Here is a 25383-nt window from a genome sequence, read left to right on the forward strand (position 1 = left end):
CATCTGCTGCAACAGAGACGCAGCAAACATGCTGATAAGTAGCTTCACAGCTCTGCAGCAATGACCTGGAGAGAGAGGCAGTGGAACCAAACCTGTTCGGATGCGACTACTGGACACAGCTCACCCAGTTGCCCAACATCCTTATCGTACTATCAATATGATGCATTAGTGATGGTAACACCGTGGCTGCGCTCGGTGTGTGTATGTATGTGTGTGTGTGTCTGTGTATGTGTGTGTGTGTGTGTGTATGTGTGTATGTGTGTGTGGCGGAGGGGCGGGGCCTCGGAGAGCCGCCGTGCGCTCGGCTGCTGTTCCTGCGCTGTTACTGGGATGCGCTGCGCGGCTGCTGCGGCTCCGGAGGAATTTGTGCCCGTTTGTCGTCTCTGTTGAACCCGCTCCTCTCTCTCTCTCTCTCTCTCTCTCTCGGGATGTTTGGTGCCGGAGAAACATGGATGGGATCCCGGTGCGGAGAGGAAAGGGGGTTTTAAATCTGGCCGCTCGGTGTTTTCAGTCCCTTGTTCGGGAGCGCCTTATCGATAACCTGGCGAGGTCTTAAACCTGGTTTGGGTCTTGTATAGGTCAATACGGGAGTATCTGTATATTGCATTTTTCTCCGGAGATTTCTTTTCTTTTTTTCTTTCCCATTTTCAAATTTCGTTTGATTTTACAAAATACAGACAAGAGGAGAGATCGGCGCTCGTTAAGTTTTCAGTATCGCAGCCTGTTCAGTCCTAGCAGGGAAAATGGAGGCTGTTATTGAGAAGGAGTGCAGTGCGCTTGGAGGACTTTTTCAAACCGTGATCAGCGATATGAAGGTAATAATACCGACTTTATTGACCTAATAACCAAACCCCTCCACCCTCCTTGCTGTGCATTAGCGTCATGGTGGAGATCAGGGGAAGTTTAAGGCTTGTAGGTGTGTAGCCCATGTTGACATGTATTGTTGGTGGGATCACAGCGTATGTCATCGAGAGGTGTTTGTAATGGACACAGTCCCAATGTGGGCAATGTTTTATACCTGTGATCTATGAATCAAGCGTAGAAACAGCACTTGATCAGTTGTAGATTATATCCCTTGAAGGATTAGGATTTCAACTGTACTTTCAGTTTCAGACACTTCCCAACAAAATGCACTGTTTTTGTTTTGTTTTGTTGGAATGATGATTGATTGCTGTCCGTACGAGACATCGCATTAGACGGCGGAGGAGCTCGACCTCTTTTATGGTGTTATTTATTTCATTAATTGTTGCAAAAGCCGTTTATTCTTTCAAATGCAACGTTTTACCTGTTAATAATGTGGGCTGCATGGTTACCAAATACCGTCTAAGCAAACAGTAGGCTGTACACTGAAGAGCAACAACATGAAGAAGCTGAAGCATGAAGACCTTAGATGACAGATCTTTATAAATAAATATACAGACGTGCTTATTCCTATTCGTATTGAATGTCTATCCAGCTCAATCAGTTTTTATTTTGTATAGCGCCCTTCGCAGGGTCGCCACAGAGCGCTTTACAGATCGATGAACAGGCATCCCAAATAAATAATCAATTAATAAAATGAATCCTAATAAAAGATGCAGCTCTGAACACTTCTCACACTTTGCCGATGGTTGCTCACCTGTTCGGGAGTGCTGCATGAGGTTGGAATCAGAGGTCAAAGGTCACAATGCAATCTAGTGGGAATCAGCAGCCAAACAAAGTACAGCTGGGAGTTGAGCAGCGGACACTCATCATATTTATAGTGCACTTATTATTATTCTGCATTAAAATAGTGTGTGATATGTTGACGATTTGATTCTGTGTGCACTTCTTTCGAAACACTGTGTTTGGAAGAATTGTTTATTTGGAAATATAATCAGAGCTTTATGTTGTCAGCGACGTAGTAATTATTGCTGTATACGTATTCTCCATTTTGGGGAGACACTGCGCATCTGCAGACTGACTCGCAGCTCCTCGGCGCTGCGCAGATGTGTAAACAAGCAGGGCGCTTTGTGTGCACATACATTAGATGCCCAATATTTGCATTGACGTAGTAGTCTTATGCAAGCCTGACCCTTTTCGAGACGCAAAATCCCCCACCAATAAACACTTTCCAGACGAGTTCCTCCCCAAAGCTGCTTTCAAATCCAAGATGACTTATTCATTGTGAAAAAGCAAACCTGTGTGTGAAACGTCTCTTAAACCAAAATGCCCCCAAAGACGAGATCAATGGAAAATTAAAGCATGCTGTTTGTCCTCTAGATTTCTAGTCTTTTATTTCATGTTGTCATTGACTTTTTGTGTTTTTGTCATTTTATTGAACCTAGGAGAATGTGCAGATTCACTTTTTCCTAATCTCCTTTGTAAACAAATAAGTAACTATATCCTAAGGTCTTCAGTTGTGCAAATACCTGATACTTAACAATCTCCAGGATATATGCATTATTTGATTTAAGATCTTCTAAAACCGTCACACTTGTATTGCCTGTAAACAACTATATGTCTCACTCACTCACTCACTCTACATAGATAGTTGTAATTTCTGAATTTTGTATTAACTATATAAACAAGAAAAACTTCCCCAAAGTGGAAACCTCAGAATGTATTTGAAACTGCTGGAAAGCTACGTTACTTAATGTACATTTCCATTAGAACACTAAAAAGACAAACTGGCATATTTCGGAGTGTGCTTTAATGGTAGTATAACATTTGGGAAAGTATCTTTCTACTTAGGCCTACTTTGACACCAATCGCAACATGCAGAAAATAGCTTGAAGCAAAGAATAGGGATGCATTTCTCAGGACAGGTGCAAGTTCAGCTAAAGCTATGAAAACTGTTACGTAATAAGATTAACACTCTGGGAGGTCTCAAACAATTGTCCTTCTTCTGAAATGGTGAAAGAATCGGAATAAAAATGGATGAAAGTGTATGATCCTTCTCAAAAGAGGGTACATCTTTTGCTGTCTTTTGTGTGCAAATGTTTCTCGTCCACATATCCCTCTTGTTAGCTTACTCCAGGCTCTCTGTCAAAAGTTTTGAAGTCTGTCATTGTCTGTTGTTGTCTGGATACTACTAATAATCTCCCAGAGCTGTTTCTGCTGCTTTGCTGTCTTTTTCCCTTTTCTGTCTAGCTCAGCCCATATGATTGCATTGGGGTTAAGGTCAGGAGACTGGCAATAAAAGATTTTGACATCAGTACTCTGATTTCCACAATTAAGTTGGATATGGCAGTGTGCAGGATCATTATTATGCTGAAAACAAACCCTTCACTCACAAGCTGCCCTCTTGAGGGGATTGCTTGATGTTGAAGAAATAAATGATCAAATGTTTCCTGTTTTGTGAGGGGGAAACATTGAGAAATATCTCCAACGCTAACGCTGCACATCACCAGCCTCCATTGTTTTGTCTGTTTCTCTTCTAATATGGGTTCCTCTGGAGCTGAAAATAGTCATAGTTTATTTAAATTTTATTAAATTTTTGGGATGTATGCAGAATATTCTTCCCTGATGTTCGTTAAGGTTCAGTTCCAGTTCTATGCAATTGTGACAAAGGCTTATTATGAGCCACAACATTTCCCATCACATCAGTTTGTGTAAATGGGGCGTCCTGAACATTTGGGGGAAATTTTGCAAGCACAGTAATTATAGATGCAGAAAGGGGACCGAGATAGTGCAACAACATACCTGGACCGAAAGACAAGGTTGAGAGATGTAGACAAATTATATTCAAATTATATACAAATTATATATAATGAACTGAACTTGTAGTAAAAAAACTACATTTTAGCAGCTGGTGATATTTGCAGAGTACCCGTGTCTGTGTTACTCTAAAGTCTGATGTAACCATGTGCATTGGATATCATCCAGTAAGTACGAATCTTACTGCAAGAGCTTTAATAAACTTCCCATGTGGAAGAAAATCTATGGGACTCCGTATATTCATTTGACATGTGATAAGGTAGATAAGTTAAATCCACCACAGCAAATATTCGTTCCACAGGTAATGAATGACCTTTATTTAGTGGTTCTGCTCTTTGAATTCAGATATGATGTTGCACTGTGTCAGTTTACTTGGTTTATAATTATTGGGCTACAAAAAACATTGTTGTCATTTCACTCTATTAATAATAATGAAATGCTTCAAAACCTTTCCCTCCATTGTCGCAATGTGCAGACTACCCTTGGGCTGTGGAAGGTATTTATTAGTCCCTCGAATCTGCTCCGTGTCCCACAGACTGGAGCGTTTCTTTACGTCTGTCTCCATATGGTAGTACATTATCCCTGTGCTCTAGCCAAGCTATTTATTTATTAATACTATAAAAGTCTTAAGGGTTTACGTTGGCCGTTCCCAACTCCTGTGCATTCGGTTGGTCTGAATCGAAGAATGCGATTTTAGAACGCCATCCAGACCCTATAGCCAGATTTTCCATTAACTGGTCTCCCTAGATTTTCATTGTAAATTGAATCGCTGAAATGAATACAAAAATGTAATGCATTTCTTAGGAACAGACATTCAAGATTTGCAGATTGTGTCCATTGGTTTCCTGTAAGATTGAAAGTAAACACTCTGTCCCACTTAAGCCAATTTGCTTTTTAAAACATTAATGAAAAAACATGGTGGTCCTTTATTGATTTCAGGGAGAACAAAATTAAGTGTATCTTTTTCTTCGTCTCCACAGAGCAGCTATCCAATCTGGGAGGACTTTATTAACAAGGCAGGAAAACTTCAATCACAGCTTAGGTAAGTAAAAGGTCTTTTTTCCTCCTTACTGGATCCTTTAATTGTGGTGTTTTAAATTGAGATGGATCACCTAAGTATTATTGCATGTCTCGCTTAAGCCCTGGGTTTATGTATCACTAGGTTCAAGTATTAAATGGTGGTGTCAGTTTGCCTTGCCATGTCAATGTGTTCAAATCACAAAGCTATTACTTAGATTGGTACTGAGGAGTTGAAGGCTATCGTCTGACTGGAGACCATAGATGGATGGACATAGAGGGTGAATGTGAGAAGGAAGCTCTTGAATCTGGAGTTGATTACCAAATTACCAGGTTTGTTTGAAAGTGAATAGAAACCTATTTCTCGCATATGTGAGCACGGTTGAAAATTATCAGGCTCTCTTACAGGTTTGTTATTAATTTTTGTTGAGCACTGTGGATAATTTGTCATTTCCAACACAGTCATAGGTGTCACTTAGTCGACAGAAGTTGAGTTTGACGAGGAAAAGAACCTAAATTGGGTTTCTTTTGTTCTTGTAACAGATGCCTACAGTATACAAATCCAATTCATGGAGCAGATGCTTAAAGATATTGTATGAGAGTATATACCATGGACTGTTATGTTACATGAAACTGTGTATGTGTGCGTGTGTTTAACCAGATTACATTTGACCCTGTTTTGTTCTCCTGGACTTAACTTTACAGACAGTTTTACTGACCACACCATGATCTGTTCTGTACATGCTCAAATATTTATCTGTATTGTTTTAATAGCGCTCATAATAAATCCAGAGATAAGTACATCCCCTTTGAACTCATTGAGCACATATCTTGTAATCAATTACCTTGTATATCAGAGTTACAGTCAAAGCATAACTGAATGGTTGAATTCTTAGAGTTGAGCATCCTTTCTTAACCTTAGAGTTCCCGTCTCTATAGCTGGAGGTTTCCTTGCCTTGGTGTATCAATGAATTCTAAAGCTTGCTTTTGTTCCCAACGTGTTGTTATCTAGAGCTGAAGACTGCTTGGTGTTTGATGAAAAGTATTAGTGTAATGCAATGTGATGTAGCCTACATTGTTTCACATTGTGAATTGCACACATGGTCCATCTCCTTGAAAGGTACATTTTGTTTGAATATTTCAAAATATTCCCAGAGAATGTAATCAAGGTGTAAGTTATTGGAAATATATCACTTTTTACCATCTAGAATGGTGAACTGTTATGTATTAGATGGAAATGGTATTTATCCCCAGCCTTTGTGCTCTGGGTGTACTTTAGACATCTGTAGCTAGTATCTGTACTTTGATATGGAAAGTAGTACTTTGAATAGGAACAGTCATTTATAAAAGGTTCTTCTTTTTATGTTGTTAATGTGGGAAAACAGTACCTTGAATAAGAACAATGTTTAGTTTAATCTGTGTGGGGGCAGTTGACCAAGCACTGCAATTCAGAGTTAGAGATTACATTTATTAGTGTGAAACCCCCAGCTTTATATTTGTGAGCCTCATTGAAGAGACTTCTACAGCTCTGGTTGTGGATGTTTATGAGTTTCTAATGAGGCCCAGAACACTGTACTCTGTGATTTTGTACTCTGGTTACAAGGATGTTTTATAATTAGTGAGATTTAGATTATCTGTCATTTTAGTATTTGTGGAAAATTTAATATTAAGCCATTCTCGACTAAATTTACCAAATGGACTTCTAAGAATCTCAATTCTATATAATCAAAATATCTTCAAACACATGTATCTTCAAATGCAAACTTTCATGAATCCATGCAGCTTCTTTTAGCGCTCTGAACAAAACTGGCTAAATTTTATGTTTCACTGTATTTATTTATTGTAGTCTACTACCAAAGAGAAACTGTTGTCTACATTTAAATGTAGTTGCACAAGAAAAGGGTTTACTGAAAATAACAAATTGTTCAACAGATATAGCTGAGCTGTATATTTTTGCTACAGCTAAGGAATGTTCTCATTACAAACCCATTGACCCTCAGCTGCTAATACGCTGTTCAGTGTGTAATGGAAACGTTACATATTATGATTTTGCTGACCGAAGTTGTTTTTTTCTTTTTTTATAAATGGCAGTAAAAATTTTAAATACAGAACATTTAATGTAAATGTCAAGGGACGTAGATGTTAAATACTTTTAATTTCTTTAAATCATGTTGTCTCGTAAACACTGACGTGTGGGGAGTTTCCCATTTAATTGTATTTGTCACCAGTGCAACATGTATCATTGTGGTGATGCGAGTATAATACACTGAGTTACTTATTTAAGATTTACCAGCCAATGCTAATACGTTATTGAAATATTGTAAACATTTCCTGAGATGGGAAACATACAATGAATTTGGTGGTGGCATGGATTTGGATTTCAATAATTTGGCTCAACCTGCTGGAATAAAAAGTGTACAATTATTTTGACTTGTGTCTCACACACTGTGGCTTCTAGTTTTCATATTCATTATTCATTTGTTTATTTAATCCCTTTTCACAGCATTTAGCACTAGGCTAAGTTTGCTTACGATGCACACCTGTTAGCTTAGTAGTTTGAAATGCTCCTCACCCTATTTCTCGTATTGCGTTTGCAGCCGTCATGTAGTGGGGTTGTGTTGGAGTTTCTGTTTTGCTGCACGTCACTACACGCAATTTACACACAACTGATGTCACAGCCTCATGCCTGTGTGTGAGGTATGCAATGCTAATCTCTAGAAACAGTGGAACCACACCCTGGTTGGGCTAATACAATATTATGTAACAAAAGTGCCTGTCAGTCTTAATGTAGGTGTAGATTATTTTTTCTATGATTATTTTTTCCATACTTGGTTAACATGCCCAAGTCAGAGTAAGCTTTCACTTTAACTCACTTGTGTAGTTTACTGTAAAAACTATAAAGTGGGGACCAAAATGTTGTTTTCTGTAATACCAGACAGTGGTCTAACGTGCAATACAATATGTACAAATATGTAAACGTAGCGTTGGACTTTTTTTTGAATAGTTGTTTTTGCAGTTATAATTAAGACTTTAAGACAATGAATTAAAGACAAGGTTAGCCATTTACTTGTAAAACATAGAAATCCATGAAAAACTATGGTTTAAGACTAAAACTGTATTACTTACTAGTATACTATTTGTTTACACAAGATATGACTGGGCAAGCTGTTGGTGAAATATTCACATTGTCAACAGATTGACGTACCTTCCTAAAATAGAAGAAATGCAAAAACAAACAATACAAAAACTGCATCCCAGTAAACCAGCCAAGTAAAACAATAACAAGAAAAGCTGCTACTGCTAAGTTTTAAGCGAACAGTAATTCCATAGCCCCTGATTATTCCTAAATATAGGGACCATTGTAAATGTGCCTGTTTACGCATATGTGGTAATTTACTAAATAACAAAGATTGTGACCAGCTGTGTTCTGCTTCTGTTTCAGGACGACAGTAGTTGCAGCTGCAGCCTTCTTGGACGCTTTTCAGAGAGTGGCTGACCTGGCTACCAGCACACGAGGTAAACAGATGTGAATGATGTTAATAGGAAGCCACACGCACATAACTGGGCACTGGGCATGGGGAGGAGGGTGCGGGGAGTGGGGGGGGGGACAAAACAGGGCTGGAGTAGTGACTTCATTCTCACAGCTCAACTTTGCGCTTGTCCGTTCCAATTGTGCAATGTTTGTGGTCTTTAAATCACTTTATTCATATTTTTATTTTTATGTCACTTTTTTCTGAAGATGATTTGTTAGAGATATGGCCCATAGCTTAGGATTTGGAAAGACAGAGCAGAGAGGGTTGAACCCGGCACTTTGTGAAGCCTTTGTTCGGTACAGCAGTCGGGAACACTTCACCTTTTCGCTGTTAAGGATTAAAGCCGCAGCATTATCAGCTGAGTACAGTCGGCCTCCTTGCTGTGGAAATCCTAATGCTGTCAAGGATAGCGTATATGTACAATGAAGCTGTGAGGGAGACGCAGGTGGCAGATAATCTCTAGTTATGATGATGCTTAATGAGAACAGTATGCAGGGAAAATGCATTTTGAGGACTGATGCTTGTCTAGGTTCAAGAAATATGCTTCTTTATCCATTTTGTGTAAACCTCAGCAACTCTGTCGTTGCCTTGTGACTAAAAATGCATGCGTGCTGTTGAATACAAAGGTGTTGAGCTTGTTACCAGCATTTGTGTGGTTATATATTTCCCAGAGAGCATATAAAATAAATCTGAATTTTAATTAAAATAGGGTATATATAGAAGCTGGCTTCACTGTTATTTGAGCACCTCAAAGCTGATAATTGTTCTGTTCAGTAAATGCACATCCTACTACCAAAATAAGATTAGGTGCCTTAGGCCTCAAGAAAGCAGACATTTTCTTAAGTGGAGGATTAATATTCTTGTGCGAATCCCCATGGACAGGGTTTGAATCTGATGCAAAGCCTCTCTGCTTGCACAACCCAGCCCTGTACTGGGACTGAGCTTCTACTGGGAGGAAAAAATCTCCACCTTGTCTGTCCATTTCACTAAAGTCTCGTATCATGGTGTTTTGTTGTGCATGCAGTGTAGGGTTATGGTGGTGCTGTTCTTGTATGATGACTGAACAGGAAATGCACTTCTCCGGACAACTTGGAAACATCCTGCCATAAGCACAGCTATAAAAAAAAAAAAAAAAATACAATACAATAAAAATAAAAAACAACAATAAACAAAACAAAAATGTATTTATTTTATTTTAGGGGCTGTCGTTCCAGCCGATCCAGTCACTTTATCTCACAGGCCCATGTTTCTGGCATCATTATCCTTAATGTGCTCCTATCAGCTTGGCTAATCAGCAGAGAAATCATGCACATTAAATAGGGTCACAGCTGAAACACGACAGTGCCAGTGCAACTTTACTGGAAATCCTGGAATTTTCTTTTGTTTGTTTTTTAAGCTTGTTTCTTTTGGTGTGAGTATCTGTCCTGTCTTGGAAAGTGTTGCACTGTCTGGTTTCCCCTTTTTATTTATTTCCCTATTGCTTCAAGACATCCACACCATAATGATAATGATTATGTGATAAGTTGACAGAGCGCATAGTAAAGGAATCAATGTGGGATTTTTTAAAAAATATATTGTTTTTTAAAATATAAATGGCAATATATCCAAATAAATTAGGCTTTGACTAATAGACAAAGCATGTAATGTGTGATCACATCCAGTCAACTTGTCTTCCCTGCTGAAGTGATTCGATTGTTTCTTGGATTCTTGGCAAAGATGTGATTGGTCCCTGTGTGTCACTAGTGCTCTTTTACAAAACTGTCGTGACCAAAAATCTAAGCAGTATTAAAATGCACTTGTAAAATATTCTGATGGCTTCGGAATTAAATGTGACAGTAGTCATTGTGCTTAGAAAAATATGATGGTGTGATCATGTAGGCTTTGTAAATGAATGAATATTAGGTAAGATGGTCTTGATTTAAATGGTTGTATGAATGCTGCTGTTTTTTTGTTTTACTTTTTATTTTTATGAGCTCAAAGATTTTACGGTAGATAATTAGCACCATTCGAAATCCACAACATGTAGGCCTAACCCTGGTAGGGCATCCAAAAGAGCAGCGACAAGCCCTCAGTTCCACTTAATTTGGGATTTCATCACAATATTTACAGTCATTGTTTCTTTGTCGTCACCAACGGTGGAGGTTGCATTGTTGCCACCTCTTTTGTGCTGCAGGAGAGCGGATATTTGTGTTGACACAAATAGGACTGTGACTTCCAATGCCTCTGTTTTGTGACACCAGCGTGGTTGCCGGGTGTTGGCCCTCAGTGATGCTGGACCCATGATCTGCATGCTGAGACAGAATACAGCTTTACAAACCTTTGTTTATATGTAACTAGGATGTTCTATTTGATAGTGTGTGTGTGTATTCCTTTTTGGTTTTCCATAACGTATTATTGCAAGGTGGTGACTTCCACTTCTCCACATCAGCTCTCCGAGGCATAACCCTGCTGCTGGTGATGGTGTCCATGGCAACGGCATGGAAATCAGAAGGGAGATTCCTAATTTAACCCGTTACAGAGCGCAGCATTATCTGTGCTAGCTCTGCGTGTTTTAAAATGAACTTCATTCCAAAAGGCTGCTTTACTCTAAAACCACAACTATTTCTGTTTTTTTTTTTTTATTTCTTCCTGTAATTACTGTTAATATACCACCTATTTAATTAGTCTGCAGCTTAAACTGTTAAAGCAGCCCAGTATGAAAGAGAGCCTTATGTGGGTTCAATGTGTTTTCTCTGTGCTCCAGAGTGTTTGCACCGTGTGATGCAGAGAATTCTTAAACTGCCACATTTGTGGGTATAAGTACCCCAAAAGCAACAGTTCCCCCCCTCTCTCCAGCGATCTGTATTGATTCCCTTCTGAGGCAGGTTCTGATTTTGAATGACGCAATGCACTGCATCCCTGTGAAAGACGATTTCCACGAGTGTAACCCCCACAGATGTGCAGTGCAGACTTGCATTTCTTCAGCTTCCATCTTCGGAGCCGCCGTTGCTGTTAGTGCAGCAGCAGCCACTCCTCGTTTCCCGGCCTGCGGAGCTCAGTGCCGATACGTTGGCTTTTCTGTAATAGCAGTTACCTTGGTATATATCCACTTGAAAGACATTTTCTCCGACCAGACAGTATATTACCAAAGGTCCCTTTTCTGTCTACAGTGGTTGAGTCGCCATGGATTAAAAAGGGGAACGGGGGAAGAACACCAAAATCTCCTCAAGCCTGATGAGCAGTGATAAATTTGTGCACATATAGAAATTCACTGTGCTTATATTTAATTCCTCCCCAGTTCTTATTGCAGGATTTTATTAAATCATATAGGAGTAGATTAGAGCACTATGTTGCTGTGGCACCCTGCTGCTTATTGAAGTCTGAGGTCTTGAGTCTGGGCTCTGCCACCCCCAATGCAGAAGGGTAGGCGCACTTGGAGCGGAGATGTGGCTCAGGCAATGCAGATGGCAGCCCTGGGGTCCCTTTCTCCAGCTTACTTTGATATGTATGGAAATTCATTTCAACGATGCACGGCTCCTCTCCTAAGGCCTGTGTTATCAAGGGGCTTCTCGCCACAAGCATAATTTTGCACCATATGTGGTGAGGGGGGTGGGGACAATACTGTGGAAAGCTTTAAATTCGGCAACATGAATTCTGAGCCTTAACCAAATTGAAATGGATGTTTAAATAAAGAAATTATGAAAGATGTGAACAGGTTTCTTTTGGTTCTAGCTATTCATAGCCTACATGTTGGTTGCACACTTTCAGCCTTGGGTTTGATGAAAATGTGCATCTTCTTTAGTGGTTTATAAACTAGACAGGATTTGTCTAAAAGGCTTTACATTTGTATTTGGTTATTTAGTGCATTTCTAGAGACACCAGATGTCAGTGTATTAAAATTCAAATTTGACCTTAAAAACAACATCAAAGCATTCTTATAGTAGCTCAAAATAATAATAATAATAATAATAATAAACTGTAGTATAACCTCTACCATAACCAGCTGGTGTTTTTATTTTGCAGATCTGAAAGAGCCACAAGCTTTTCATTTGTAATTTTTCATTTCATAGGCCAATATAAGAATTTGGCATGTGAGTTGTTGTTTACTATAATGGCCAATTTAAGAGCAAATGGTAGCATAGATAAATGGATGCTATCCTCTCTACAAGATGTTCAGAAACATGTACAATATCCTCTGTTCCCTTACTTTTATTTTTGTTTTCTTTGTATTTATATAAGTGGGGAAATACAGTGCAGTGTTTGTATGAGAAATTGAAATCGGTAGCCTAGTTATTTCTGGAAGATCGGTTTAAATGTTGACTTCCTGAATGTCATGAATTTGAGCCCATACTGAATAGAAAGCTACCATACTGAATTTTATAGATCTGAAAGGAGGACATTAGTGTGCTTTTTAGTCCATGCCAAGAGAGAACTAAAACATAATATGAGGTTAGTAGTTTTAAGATTGGCCAGCTAAGATGTGGTTAAATGTACCAGTAACTGCATCCATCTCCATGTGTTTTTCAGTTCAGTTTTGCATTTGGATTTTAGCCAGAGAAAATAGTTGTTCTTCAAATCGAAACCTGCTTCTTTTGAAAAAGTACCGGTCATGGCTGTTTTGAAGAAATATCGAAATACACATCATATATAACTATAATATATAATATAAAGCAAATTTCTATCGGAATAGCAATTTGTATGGTAAATAAAAGTGTAGAAATGTAATTTGTGTAACAAAATTATATCAGTTACATTTTTAAACTGGGTAACAATCCTGGTCTATGTAGGCATTAAGTAGTTGCTTGTTCTCAAAGTTCATTGAAAATGTTAAGTGTTTCATCTCTTTGAATACTATTAAAGTAGTAGTAGTATGTTACTCCATATTTAAGACATTGCATTCTGGCCAATGATGAAACGACCATCTGCTTCTTGTGGTTTACATGGCCTGAGTGTATTTCACTCAGAAAGTGCAGCTATTAACCCAACATCATATAAATTAAGTAAAAAGGATGGTGTTCATATGCTAATTAGCCATGTGTACTGTTCCCAAGCTGTTGTCAGGGGAGAATGAGGAAAAGAGGGGTTTAGGCTACAGGGAGAAAATGATCAGTGAATCCATGGTTGTCATGTGACAACTTGTTTCTGTTCAGTCTTGGAACCCACATCAGTAAATGCCCAGCTCTTTTATGAAGATCTAGCATGAAATCATTCGTATTTGCACAAAATGCAGGTTTGCATGTGGAAATGGATGTTTTCTTTTTTATTGACCCTGTCCTTCTCTTTGGCCCCCTTTTTATGGTTGCAAACATGATGCTCCCAAATTTTGACCTAAATGTGCATGAGCATCATACCTTCTCAAGTCAAAACACTGCATGTAAACTACATTTTCTCTTTTGTGCCGTCTTCATCAACATACAGGTTCAAATTAATGTAATATTAATAACATGTATAATTTCAGAAAATTAATTTGTGCTATGCATTTAATAGTAACCTGTATCTGAATGAAGAGTTATGCAGTGTGCTGTGTACAGCATGCCCAAATCTATAACAAATATATTAAGACACCACTATTTTCTGTCCATAGATTATGATTGAAATCCTAAAATCTAACCGAAATGCAGGTGATTCATTCTATTGAAATCCATAATAGACAAAATATGAAGTTATTGTAACATGTATTAGTATGATTTTGTATCTTGGAATTTATTTTTGTTTTTGTATAAAAGCCTGTTTTTACTTGCTATGTATTTTATTTCCCCTATTCGCAGTTGTTTATGTAATATTATCTATATTAACCTTAAGGCAAACTCCTTTTTTTCCTTTTTTCTCTCCATAATGAGTTTATTGCCAAGTTTAGACTGTATATTTAGAAATAACGCCAAGTTGCATTAAGACGCAACAAACTCCCACGAATCTTAAAGGATCAAAGACTTGTTGGAAACCTGTGGTACAGACTATGGCTCAAAAAGGTTGAATGCCAATGAACTTACTCTTCTCCTGTGATTGTAACATTAAATCAAATGGAAGAAGAAAGCAATTTCATATCGTCTGACAGAAGAGAATCAAAATATTTCTTCATTTTGCCCTCATGGAAAGAGCAAAAGGTCAGTGAGCATTTATTTCATGTCATGTAGCACATAGGTAGAAACTGCCAAGAACACATACACATACACTGTCATATTTCGTTAGACCCATGCTTTTTCTCCCCCCCCTCAAATGAACATAAATAGCTGAGGTTTTTGTCTTCCTTCACCATGTATGTACGGTGAAAGCTTTAGATTAAAGGGACCAAAATTCTGTTCCTCATAAAGTTTACATAACTGACTAAAATGCTTTCCTTTTCCTGCCCTGAATCTGACTCTCCCACACACTTTTCATTAATTGCTGCCAAAACCTGGAGTCCCTTAATCAGTTTCTCAATTCCTTGGCATAGTTTGAATGTTTTGAGGCAGTGTCCTCTGAGTACCACATGACTTGCTTCTTACAATGTTGTTAATTATTTAATTAAACTTTTGCAGATTCAATTAAATAATTAAGTACTGGCTTGAAGAAAAGTTCAGGACCTGGCATAAATCTGTATTGTAAAGCAATTGAACATGATAAAAATAAAATAAACTATCTTCCTTTATTAATGGTGTCAACAAACCGGTCTTTAAATTAGACCATATCAAAGTGCTTTAGTTATGATTGAGTAACACCCCCCCCACACCAAGATGCTTTGGCTGTATATTTCAGGAAATGCTTTGCTATTCCTTTCTGACCGAGGGAACCAATCTAAAGAAAATTCAAGAAAGTTATTCCACTCCTAGTAGTTTACTATGACTGCTTGCTTTGCCTTGAGCAATGTGAATTATACGTATGTGCTCTGGACTTGATTGTCATGTCCAAATGTCTATTTCAGGATAAGTGGAATCTACCTACACTTAGATCATCAAAACTTCAAAACGTCTTCCCACCTGCCAACTGCAAAATGCCAACCCTGATACCTGGCTGCAGGGTTTCCATTGCCTCAAGCCTCTTGCTTCAACTATTTGGAAAGCCAATATCAAGAACTGGGTTTTAAATTTCACAACTTGTGTGTGGATCTATGTTTGATACAATCTGAGACTAAAGTTTTAAACCAAAATGTGCCACCCCCTGTATCCCAAAGGAAAACATTATCCTTTTCTTTGGTCTGGCATTACATCCCGAAAAGAGATCATATCTGCCTCAAAGAAATGTTTAATTTCCATAGGATTACAGATTGGGTAGGTTGTTGCTTTGTGTATGTGTATATATGTATATTTAAATGTATATTATACATCCAGAGTTTCCTGCAGCTATATTTTCTGTGTGTAACACCAGTTGCATCCTAATCAAGATTTCTTAAAATATTTCGCACTTCCATGTCTGTCAATCGGCTGGTGTGTCTGGGAGAACATGATGTCGTGCTGGGAGCCGTGAGTTGTAGCGAGTTGCACATTGAGGCTACTGTACAACTTCACAGTGCCTTCTTTGTGCACGCTTTCTGTCAAGTCCATTTACCCTGCCATTTGATTTTTAATTCAAATTGATAAAGTCCATCTGTGGCACTCGCTAACAAACAAGGATGAAGTCACTTCGTTTAAATAGAGCGCAGTTTTGAAAGGCGGAGGGGCAGTTTGCTTTCAAAGCCTGATGAGCCCCATCTGCTGCCAACTCCCTTGGAACAGCTTTGGAATCTTGGCTCTGGACAGCAACAGAGGAAAATGGCACATTTACGGTAGTGTTTCAGACCTGCTCACAATGGCCCTTTCTCCTCCCTTACAGTACTACAGCTACTGTACTGCCATTGTGAACAACCAAGCAGGGCAAGTGGTTAATTACCTAAAGTTCAATTGAATAGTAGGGGGGGATCAACTTCCGGAGCTTGAAATTACCTTTTAATTCTCTCATCTCAAATCAGGAACCTTTTTTTTTTTTTAATACTTAGAGCTCAAATGTGCAGCACCGTTCACACACACAAATCTAGAGCAGTACCAATGCAAAATCAATCGCCAACCGCCCAGGAGAGACGCTAAGATATCCTGATGGGTGTGTGAGGTCACCATGCCCTTAACCAACGGCACACTTTACACACACGTGCATTGCCTAAGAGCAGGTGCATTTCGTCTTCATGTGATTCTGCTCACAGTGTCAACATGTCAGATGAGCTCAGGCTTGTCCATGTTATTCACAATCTGCAGAAACCAGTTCCCGCCTAAATTCCCCACAACGATCTACAGACGTGCATTTTATTTTTGAACTTTTCATAACTGATGTCTCGGCCAGCTTCAAATCGGTCAACAATTTGACATTCGGTGTGTATGCCTCTCATTTCCCCATAAGTGGGTTTCAAAGACATTCTCCTAAAATCTTGAGCCCGTTTGTAAAACTAGAACACACATTACCACCAAGTTAAGCAAGTACAGGTTATATATTAACTGTGACCTGCACCGTGATACTGAGTTTGAGAGATTGTCATAGATCTTTAAGCCGAACTACACAAGTACTACAAATGTTAATGCCTTTTTGCCTTAATTTGAACACTCTAAACTGTTGTGGTCTATGTGGGGGGAAACAATATTCTTCTTTCTTTATATGTATATATTTATTCAGTTTCAGTTAAAGCCTCTACCTTTACAAAAAAAAAAAATCTAATTAATTATGGGGAGAAAATTAAAGTATTTCATGTATTGTAGATGTGTTTAAAACACTGGTATTTTGTAGCAATTTTTAAAACACATTCCTGAGGTTGTCTCTGTGTGCTAACATATGGTGTTTCATATGTGTTTCAGCTTTACCTGAGAGAAAGCTTTGAAGTTGTACTAGTTTAGGCCCAGCTGCTATATATTCTTGCAGATTCTGTGAATAATTGTAATTTTACAACTATGACACCTCATTCTCCAATGATTTACAATACTATAATATGTCACTAATTAGGTAAACCTACTAAAATGTAAGCAATATAGGCTTTGAACTTCCGAGTATAGTAATCCTCATACCCCTACATTTCAACTCTTTTGGCATGCTGCTCTTTTTGGCTGTATACTTTTTTAAATCATAGTCCTATTTACTCAGTGCCCAGAGAGACTGGTTTCCTGAAAGGGATATTTTTATTGAATTGCTTGGGGTGAAAGTTCAGTGCCCTGGCTAGACTGGTTCGAAATCTTGTGTTAACACTAGGTGATAAACTTATTTGAAAAGATTTTTTAAATCCATGGAACTGTGCTGAAAAGCAGATGGCATACAAGTTTACATTCCTTACATCTTACCAGAAACACGTTAATAGGTAACTCATCCTTCGTCATTCATTACCAGAATAGGGTCCAAAGAAACCCTCTTCCTTCAGTTTTCTTCAGGCTCTTGAAATCTGAAGTTTATCCAACTTCTGTTGAAAAGCACATATTTTGTGGCTACACTACCCCAGATTTTATTTCACTTTTGTGCATGAGTGATAATCCAACGATATAGACCATCCTATCTTAATTTCAAATCTGAATTTGAGTCACTCTCTTGCGGAAAGAGAACGTGTCTTAGGTATCTTGAACATTAGAGAAACACAAGTTGGATGCAGAATACCTATTATGAAGGCAGTTGCTAAACTCAAGTAACCAGCATTGCGTTTACAGGACGTATTCAATCTGAACTGAACAGAGCAGGGAAACTTCACAAAAAGTAATCGAGCATGAGAGCATCTGTGCCGTACCCAGCTACCTGGGTTTCCAAATGTGTTCTTGCATAGCAGCCAAAACACAAACAATAGGGAATGTCCGTTTTACAGTAGAAACATTGTCTTCTATGGAAAAAAACAACATAAAAGTTTTGTCTGAAGGCTAGAGCAGCAGATTGATGTGTGCTCTGTAGTGAACCCTATTGGATCCCAACTGACTGGTTTCATGTACAGCTCTTGCATGTACTGAACTGTTTTACTGCCAGCAGGCTGATATCTGAGATTTCCAGTTCCTATAGCAGCAGTCTCAAGTAACTTCTATAAACCTGTTTTTGTCTGTTTTCCCACAACATTTTATGCAAAAATAAAACTTGCTGAACCGCAGTTAGGAGATCCTTGCAGCCAAGTATCTAATATTCTCCGCCCTATAATCATGCCTGCCTCATTTAGCCTCCATGGGTAATGTGACTTCTATTATATATGCCTGCTGCTTTTAACATTGTAAATGCATGAGATTTTGTGTTATTATTCATTGATTAGTAAATGTACTTTTTCAATTCGGTGTACTGGATGGCCTTTTTCATTCGAGTTGGAAAGGGCTTTAAGAAAGTATTTTACGGTTGTCAGTTGCTCCAAAGCCTTTGCTTCTTGAGCTGCAGGTCAAGTTATCTAGTGCGGACATTGCCGGGTTGAGTTGGCAAGCAATTGGACAAGCACAGTACTATCCGTAGTCAATGAATTTATTTTGAATGTGCTTGGAGCTGAAGAATGTGTCCTTGAAGCAGAATGTAAACTAGTTTGACTCGAAAAGAGTGGGTAACAGTGATGAGTTCCTGGTACTGCTTTATGGAACTTAGTCTTGATCTATTGCCCAGGTTTTTAGAGCATGTGAATCCAAATCTGTCTTTAGGGGGGTTTCTTTACTTATTTTGTTGAAAACAAAGTATTTGATACATTTCTATCCCCCCTAGAATATTCAGGTAGCTGGATCCACGTAAACAAGATTTTACATTTGCAAACTTTCTATAAACTTATCAATTATATTTGTATTGCACTCTTTTTAAAGTATATTGAGGTATGTTATAGATTTATTTATTTTTGGCTTCCAGGACAAAAGCATTTCTCACATTGACCTCAAAACATACAAACCGTTCTCGATTTGTCTGTTTCTTTTTGTTCCCCCTCGGTCATTTCTCTTGAAAAGTACAATATTTTAAGGAAATGAAGACCATAAATATAAACCCTTAAACTGTTGTGCCAATATGATATAATCTTTCTTCCTCTGGATTGGCTGTGTTTTGTGTAGGAAAAGGGATCAATTACTCTTGGTGCCCACTAATTCTGTTAAGAGCGTTTGATGCAGCAGTGTTATTTATATTTATATAATATATATATAATTTAATTTTAAGTAGAGCACATGGATCTTCAACTTGATCTTGGGTGTGGTGCGACCTGATATGAGGTTCAAGTCATCTGAAACGGAACATGATTAAAGGCACCACACCAAAACCTTCCCTCTCTGTGCTGTTATGAAGCTGGCTGACATAGCTGTGGATGGCTGTTTAACCTAAGGCTTTGATTCTGGATATGAAGGAATAAGTTCCTAAACCTTAAATCAGTCGGGTACATGTAAACACGTGTGAAGATCCGTCTGTCCGAAACCCCTGATATGAAGAACGTGCACATTGCAAACATGCAGCAGGGCTGAGGTGGGTAGCTCACTGGCAAACTCAAAGCAGCCAAAGAAAATCTTGAAAACCCATGATGCAGTGCTCCAAAAGTAGTAGTCTTTTTGGTTCTAAATGGACCAGAAGGGAAGTTTTGTTTTCTCTTTGCATGTTCACACAACAGCCTGTACTGTAGTAGTGTTGAAGTTGAAACCTGCACGCCCCCCCCCCCTCACACTCGCACGCACACGCGCGCACACTTTCTTTTGAAACCAGCTCTCGGGCATCTGCTCCTCATTGCGTGACTGAACATTGAATAGGTACTAAATGTTTGACATACATTAGGTGCTGAAATAAAAGGAGGCAAGTGAAGCATGCAGTGTGCTCGGTGAAAGGTCCGTGTGGACGTGAGAAATGTGTCCCAAACTGTCTCTAGATTGGAAGAGGCCAGCGTTGCATGTGGGTCACTGCAGAGGCAGCGGCAGCGGCTGGCTGGAGTCAATGAAGCCAGTGTGTTCCTGCTGGGAAAGTTGTTGTAGGGGAACGAGTCCCATGGGCTCCCATAGGGACAGGTAGCATTCAGGGTTTCTTACAGACTTTGTGCAATTTTGGAAGGCAGCAAAATCCTCAACCAAACATTGAAATACGGGCACCAGACAATGGGGCAAAATATTGGCAATATGTTGTAAGCAAAATGCAACTGCTGATGGGATGTGAACTTCTACTTTTAGTTTTTTAATGATAATTAATTCTAGGCAAGTTAATTAAATCAAAGAGGCCCAGATAATTGAACGGGTGATTTTGAAAGACCTGATTAACCCGCAGTTCGGTCAAAATAAATCGAGGGATATCAGCCTAGCATCTCCAGAGCACTTGATTTTAGGATTAATTAGGCAATCAGCATATCAAGTACTGGCTTATTATAAAATAATCACTAATGATGAGGGACAGTTTTGGCCCATTCGATGACTGATACGATTAAAGATCAAGCTTCATAAAGCTGAAAGACTTTGGACCACTCACGTTAGGTAACAGAAGACATCTACAGCATGACTGTTAAAAGGGCTGAAGTTAATCTCAAGGAGCTTTGTAGTGGCTTTTTATGTGTGGTATTGATGATTTATGTAACTGAATCACTTCCTTTGTATTCTTAACAGGAGCAGAATATGAATTGCTTTGTTGCCTCTCTTGCTATTTTGTTCTTTTATTTCAGCATCATGCAGATATCAGAAAAAATAAATTACAGGCCGGTGTTTAAACCATGTATCCCTTTGAGCTACAATATGTGTACATCAATAGAAAATATAACATGCTCTTTGAATACATTATACACATGCATGGATAAGTATACACATTTTTACTGATCTGCCCAAAATATGAGAGAAGTGAAAGCTGAAAGTAGCAAGTAGGGCCTAGTCTGTACTTAATTTCAATACATGTTGATTGATGGCAAAATATATATATATCTATATATCTATATATCTATCTATATATATATATATATATATATATATATATATATATATATATATATATATATCTCAGTCAAATATTCCAGTTTATAAAAAAAAAAACAATTTGTCACCCAGAGCCTTTTCTGAACAATAGCGAAAGGCTCTGATCCACGATTAACAGCTTTTACAGGTTTGTGCCAAGTCTTCAATTTATAGCCTTTGACTGCACAGTCTGTCAGTGATTATGGAAGAACTGAAAGCCAATATTTAGTTTGACAGCATTATTTCACTGCTTTTCATTTCAGAACTTTTAAAATGGTTTGCTGCCCTTACATTTAGTCCTCTTTCCAAGAAACCTCAAAGCACACAGAAATGAATTAATTTAATGGGTGGTGATAATTTAATGTTTAATTTAATGTTATTGGTGATATGTTGTAATAATTGCATCAATCACTAACAAGGATGTGTTGATAGTAATTGTCATTTAACATGTATGAAACTTTTGTCTAGTGATCTCAGTTTTCGGTTTAAGCTGTTTGGCGTGCTACGTGTCGTACTGTTTCTTAACTTTAGCTTCTACCCTTGCCTAGCCCTTTTTTTGGGCTGTGTTTTCAAGGTTGCTCCACTTTACAGCCATCGCTGCTGGTAGTACCTGTCCTTTAGCTGAATATTTGAACAGCAGGCAAAGGTTTGGGTTGTTTTTTTTTCTAGTTTTTTTGTTTGCTCAATAAAGAACTTTGAGTGGGCATGTTGGGAAAGATGGCAGGTTTTCACCTCAAGGACAAAAGTTTAACAAAAAAAACTGTGGATATAGAAAGGCACCTTATCTTCAGGAGGTTGCAGATTGAACAGATTTCAGTTTTTTCAGTGCGCAGCAAGAGATGACCCATTTGTGCTTTACCTGGAATTGCCCATCTGCTGTCAGAAGAGGGATGTTCAGACTGTTTCTTTGGCAGTGATATAAACTCTGCTTTGCCATTCTACAGCCCTGTAAGAGGTAGAAGTTTCCTGTGAACAGGTCCTCACAGCTAATTTTATAATTTTCTTTTGTATCCTTGCTTGTTTCTGTACTCATGCGTATCCCCTCCTCTTCTCTAAATCCTTTTTTTTTAACCAGTGTAAAAGAGAAAATTAATCCTACGTGGTCTGCTGCCCTTTCACTTCCCCACCACACCTAATCTATCAGTAAAGCATACTCTACAGTAACCTTGTGTGTAATCTAGACCTAAATGCCCCTTCTAGTCCATCTATTCCATTCAGTTAAACATAATGGGTGAAAAGTGTTTTTATGTTTTTCATTAATGGGTTTCTCTTGTTCTTTGACAGTATTCTCTCTCTCTTCTGCTTTCTCTGTAACTGTCAGTCCACTGCTTGTTCAGGCCACTCCATAGGGGAGTGGTAGCCATGGTTCGCCACTCTGGCCAGATGGGCGATTACCAACCACACACATACACAACTATAGGGCAATATATAATAGTCAATCAGTATATGCAGCCAAACAAACTACAGTGATTTAGCACTGTAAACTCAGAATGTTCAATCTTGAACTTCAAAGCAAGTCTCATCAGTTTCCTCGTCCATTGGTGGTGTGTCTGGGATGTTCTAGTCAAGCTCCATCCTAAGAGAGTTGGCCATATATTCCCACAGAGGGATGAAGTGCCTCAACAGAAATGGCTTTTGCTGTATTTTGAAAAAAAGGCAGAGAACCAGTTGACATCCAGTTCGGTTCGAAGCAGTGTGTCCTTTAAAATCCTGTGCTTCATCTCTGAAATGATTTCCTGCGTCTGCCCTTGGAGAGATGTTCCTGATACAGTAGAAGGTCAGTGTCTTGGAAAAGTGCTGAAGTATCTTTAGAGGAATATAACAAGTGATAACATGTCTGAGTCGTGTGAGCCTACAGGGGAACGGAGCAAAATACCAAGGACCCTGGCTCTCTGATCCTGTCTGTGTTTTGATTTGAGAGATTTACCCCTTCTGCCTGCTTTCCTGTTTTTTTTTTTTGTTTGTGTTCTTCCAATAGCAGTTCTGCTGTAGAATTGCTGAATATTATTCTTATTCAGTATAACTGCAATACTGGAAACATCAGCTAAAAGAGCTGCTATCCCTACAATATAAACACACTTGTGCCTAAACAATTTCATGCTGATGATTGCTTCCTGACTATATTTTATGACATCTTGACGCATATACTTCTACACCTGGACTTGTTTGGATTTTCTGCAAAAACAGTCCCTAGACTGGGCAAGCAGAAGTCATGTAATCAGGATGTCTATCGTTAGTAGCAGGGTGATTGGATCAAAAAAGGAGTGTTGCCCTATTTATTTCAACAAGGACATGGTGTAGAGAATCATTCCCCAGTGGAAATCCTTATACTATACTTCTTGTTGTTATTTAGATATTGTTTGTTAGTTTGTTTAAGTTGTATGTTTGTGGGTTACTATTTCAATTCCCTTGGAGGTAATGTTTAATATAGTTTAGATTGAATGTTGTTGTGATGTGAAAAATGTTATCTGTCCCCATCTAATCTGATGATAGGTCTTGCAGTCACAGTGTGCGTCTGCCTGCCTGCTTGTATCTATCAGTGTTGTGCGTCACTTTTGGAAACCCCTGTGTTTTGCAGTCCTCTACAGACTGACAGGGTAGGTCTCCCCTGACGGTCCAGTCTTAACTGAGAACGCTGATATACCCTTGGAGACGTGCATCATCTTTCATTCCCTGCCTTGCTTTTGCCAGGGTCCCCCAATAATTGCAGAATTCTGCCCAGGATATTCTAAAGAGATTAGAACTGATTAAAAAATAAAAATAAATCTATTACAGTCTCAGTGATGCTTCTCTGTTTATGCTTTACCAGTGATAATTGGATGTGACCTGTTTGGTTATTGTTTTTTTTTCCTTCTTTTCTATAACACGTTGAAACTAATGATAATAAACTTTGGGGAACATAGCAGGGGAGCATAGAAAGTGGGGTTGACGGGGTTGTCAGACTTATATAACCATAAAATGTGGGCACATTCAAGAACTAGAATTCAGAACTCCCAATGTAGAATATGAATGCTCGCAGAGGAATGCTAAAACACTTGACAAACTTTGTGAAACTCTTGGAATGTATAGGTGCTATAGCACAGGAAACATGTTTCAAGAGCAAAAATGTTGTGTGTTTTTTTTCTTTCCTGGTACTGATATTGCTACATATGGCATTCCAAAATGAAAAGAAACAACCTATTGTTACAAGTAGACAAACAAAACTAAAACCACGAATATTTAACTTATGATGTAAATGCTGTACATGTTGCGAAACAGTTTCTTTTTTTAAAAGACATGCAGCACATATATCGTTCCTGAGCCAGTGCTGCATATCTTCAGTGTAATATTTAATGGTGTACAGAAAATATGAATGATTTAGTCTACTTTCAGGCAAAATAAAATAGTTTTCTCCTGTTATACATATGTTTTTACCCCCAGTTTTATGCAAGAGCTGCACAATTAATCAGGCAGAGTAGAAGTTGGAATTATTTGGGGAATATTGATCATGCTGGAACAAGTTTTCTGACACTTTCGATTCCTACCTGACTTCCAGTTCCCTTTGCTGCTCTCCAGTCACGTTGTCTCCTGTTTCTTCAAGGTGTCCAACATCTCTTGCTGCCAACCCCTCCCCCCCAGGGCATTACCACCACCTCCATGTTTCATTTTGCACTGCAAACACACTTCTCTGTTTCTGCTGGCCCACTCCACACGGTCAGATCGAGGGACACTTGACGAGAATAAAACCGCAGTCCACAGCGGGACACCGTACATTGTGCACCATTGTCCCGCCAATACTCCCTATAAAAATTGTTCTCTTATGCAGGAGAGAGCTTTAATACTTCTGCGAGCTGCCAGTATATACGCCAGATGCAAATTAAATGCTTTTCCTTTTGAAATATTCCTATTCCGTTTATAGGTTTACCAGAATATGATGAGACTGAGCACTGCATGAATAATTGAATGATACAAAGTGCAGGTGAGACTCAGCTCCCACACAGAGAACGGAGAAATGGAAATTATGTAATGATCCAGCATGGGAGAGAAAACGAGGGTTAGCAATATTTAGACACAGATTCTGCTTTCTTCCTGAGTGAATTTGTATGGCGTTAATATGTGACATTAATGCAGCTTGAACCTCTGTTCTTGTCATCCCATTATGTACGTCAAATGTGTTGGGACAGTGGTGATTAAAATGCAGAGCTGCAGCCACAGAAATTTAAATGGAGCATTAGCCTGAGGAATGGGGGGGTTTCGTTTGAGTTATTTCATAAATTGTTAACTTACTGCAGGAAGTTGTTTATGCATGACATGTAGAGTTTGTGCCGGTGGAGAGACTTCGCAAGCAGCAGGCTTTCATTTAT

The 25383-nt window shown here is 38.6% G+C and overlaps 1 protein-coding gene across 6 annotated transcripts in view; it reads left to right on the forward strand.

The window, feature by feature from the left end:
- Positions 1 to 284: 284 nt before the first annotated feature.
- Positions 285 to 25383, forward strand: part of LOC136714035 (protein MTSS 1) — a 65641-nt gene continuing 40542 nt past the window's right edge. For 3 of the 6 annotated variants that reach the window (XM_066691330.1, XM_066691329.1, XM_066691328.1), the window contains exons 1-3: positions 286 to 815; positions 4659 to 4720; positions 8138 to 8211. In XM_066691330.1, the coding sequence (XP_066547427.1) occupies positions 744 to 815; positions 4659 to 4720; positions 8138 to 8211 (208 nt within the window). In that variant the 5' untranslated portion in view covers positions 286 to 743. Of the gene's footprint in view, positions 816 to 4658; positions 4721 to 8137; positions 8212 to 25383 lie in introns of all 6 variants that reach the window. The other 3 variants (XM_066691332.1, XM_066691331.1, XM_066691327.1) reach the window with 2 other exon arrangements.

Source organism: Amia ocellicauda, chromosome 18 (genome assembly GCF_036373705.1).
Source record: "Amia ocellicauda isolate fAmiCal2 chromosome 18, fAmiCal2.hap1, whole genome shotgun sequence".
Lineage (NCBI taxonomy): Eukaryota > Metazoa > Chordata > Actinopteri > Amiiformes > Amiidae > Amia > Amia ocellicauda.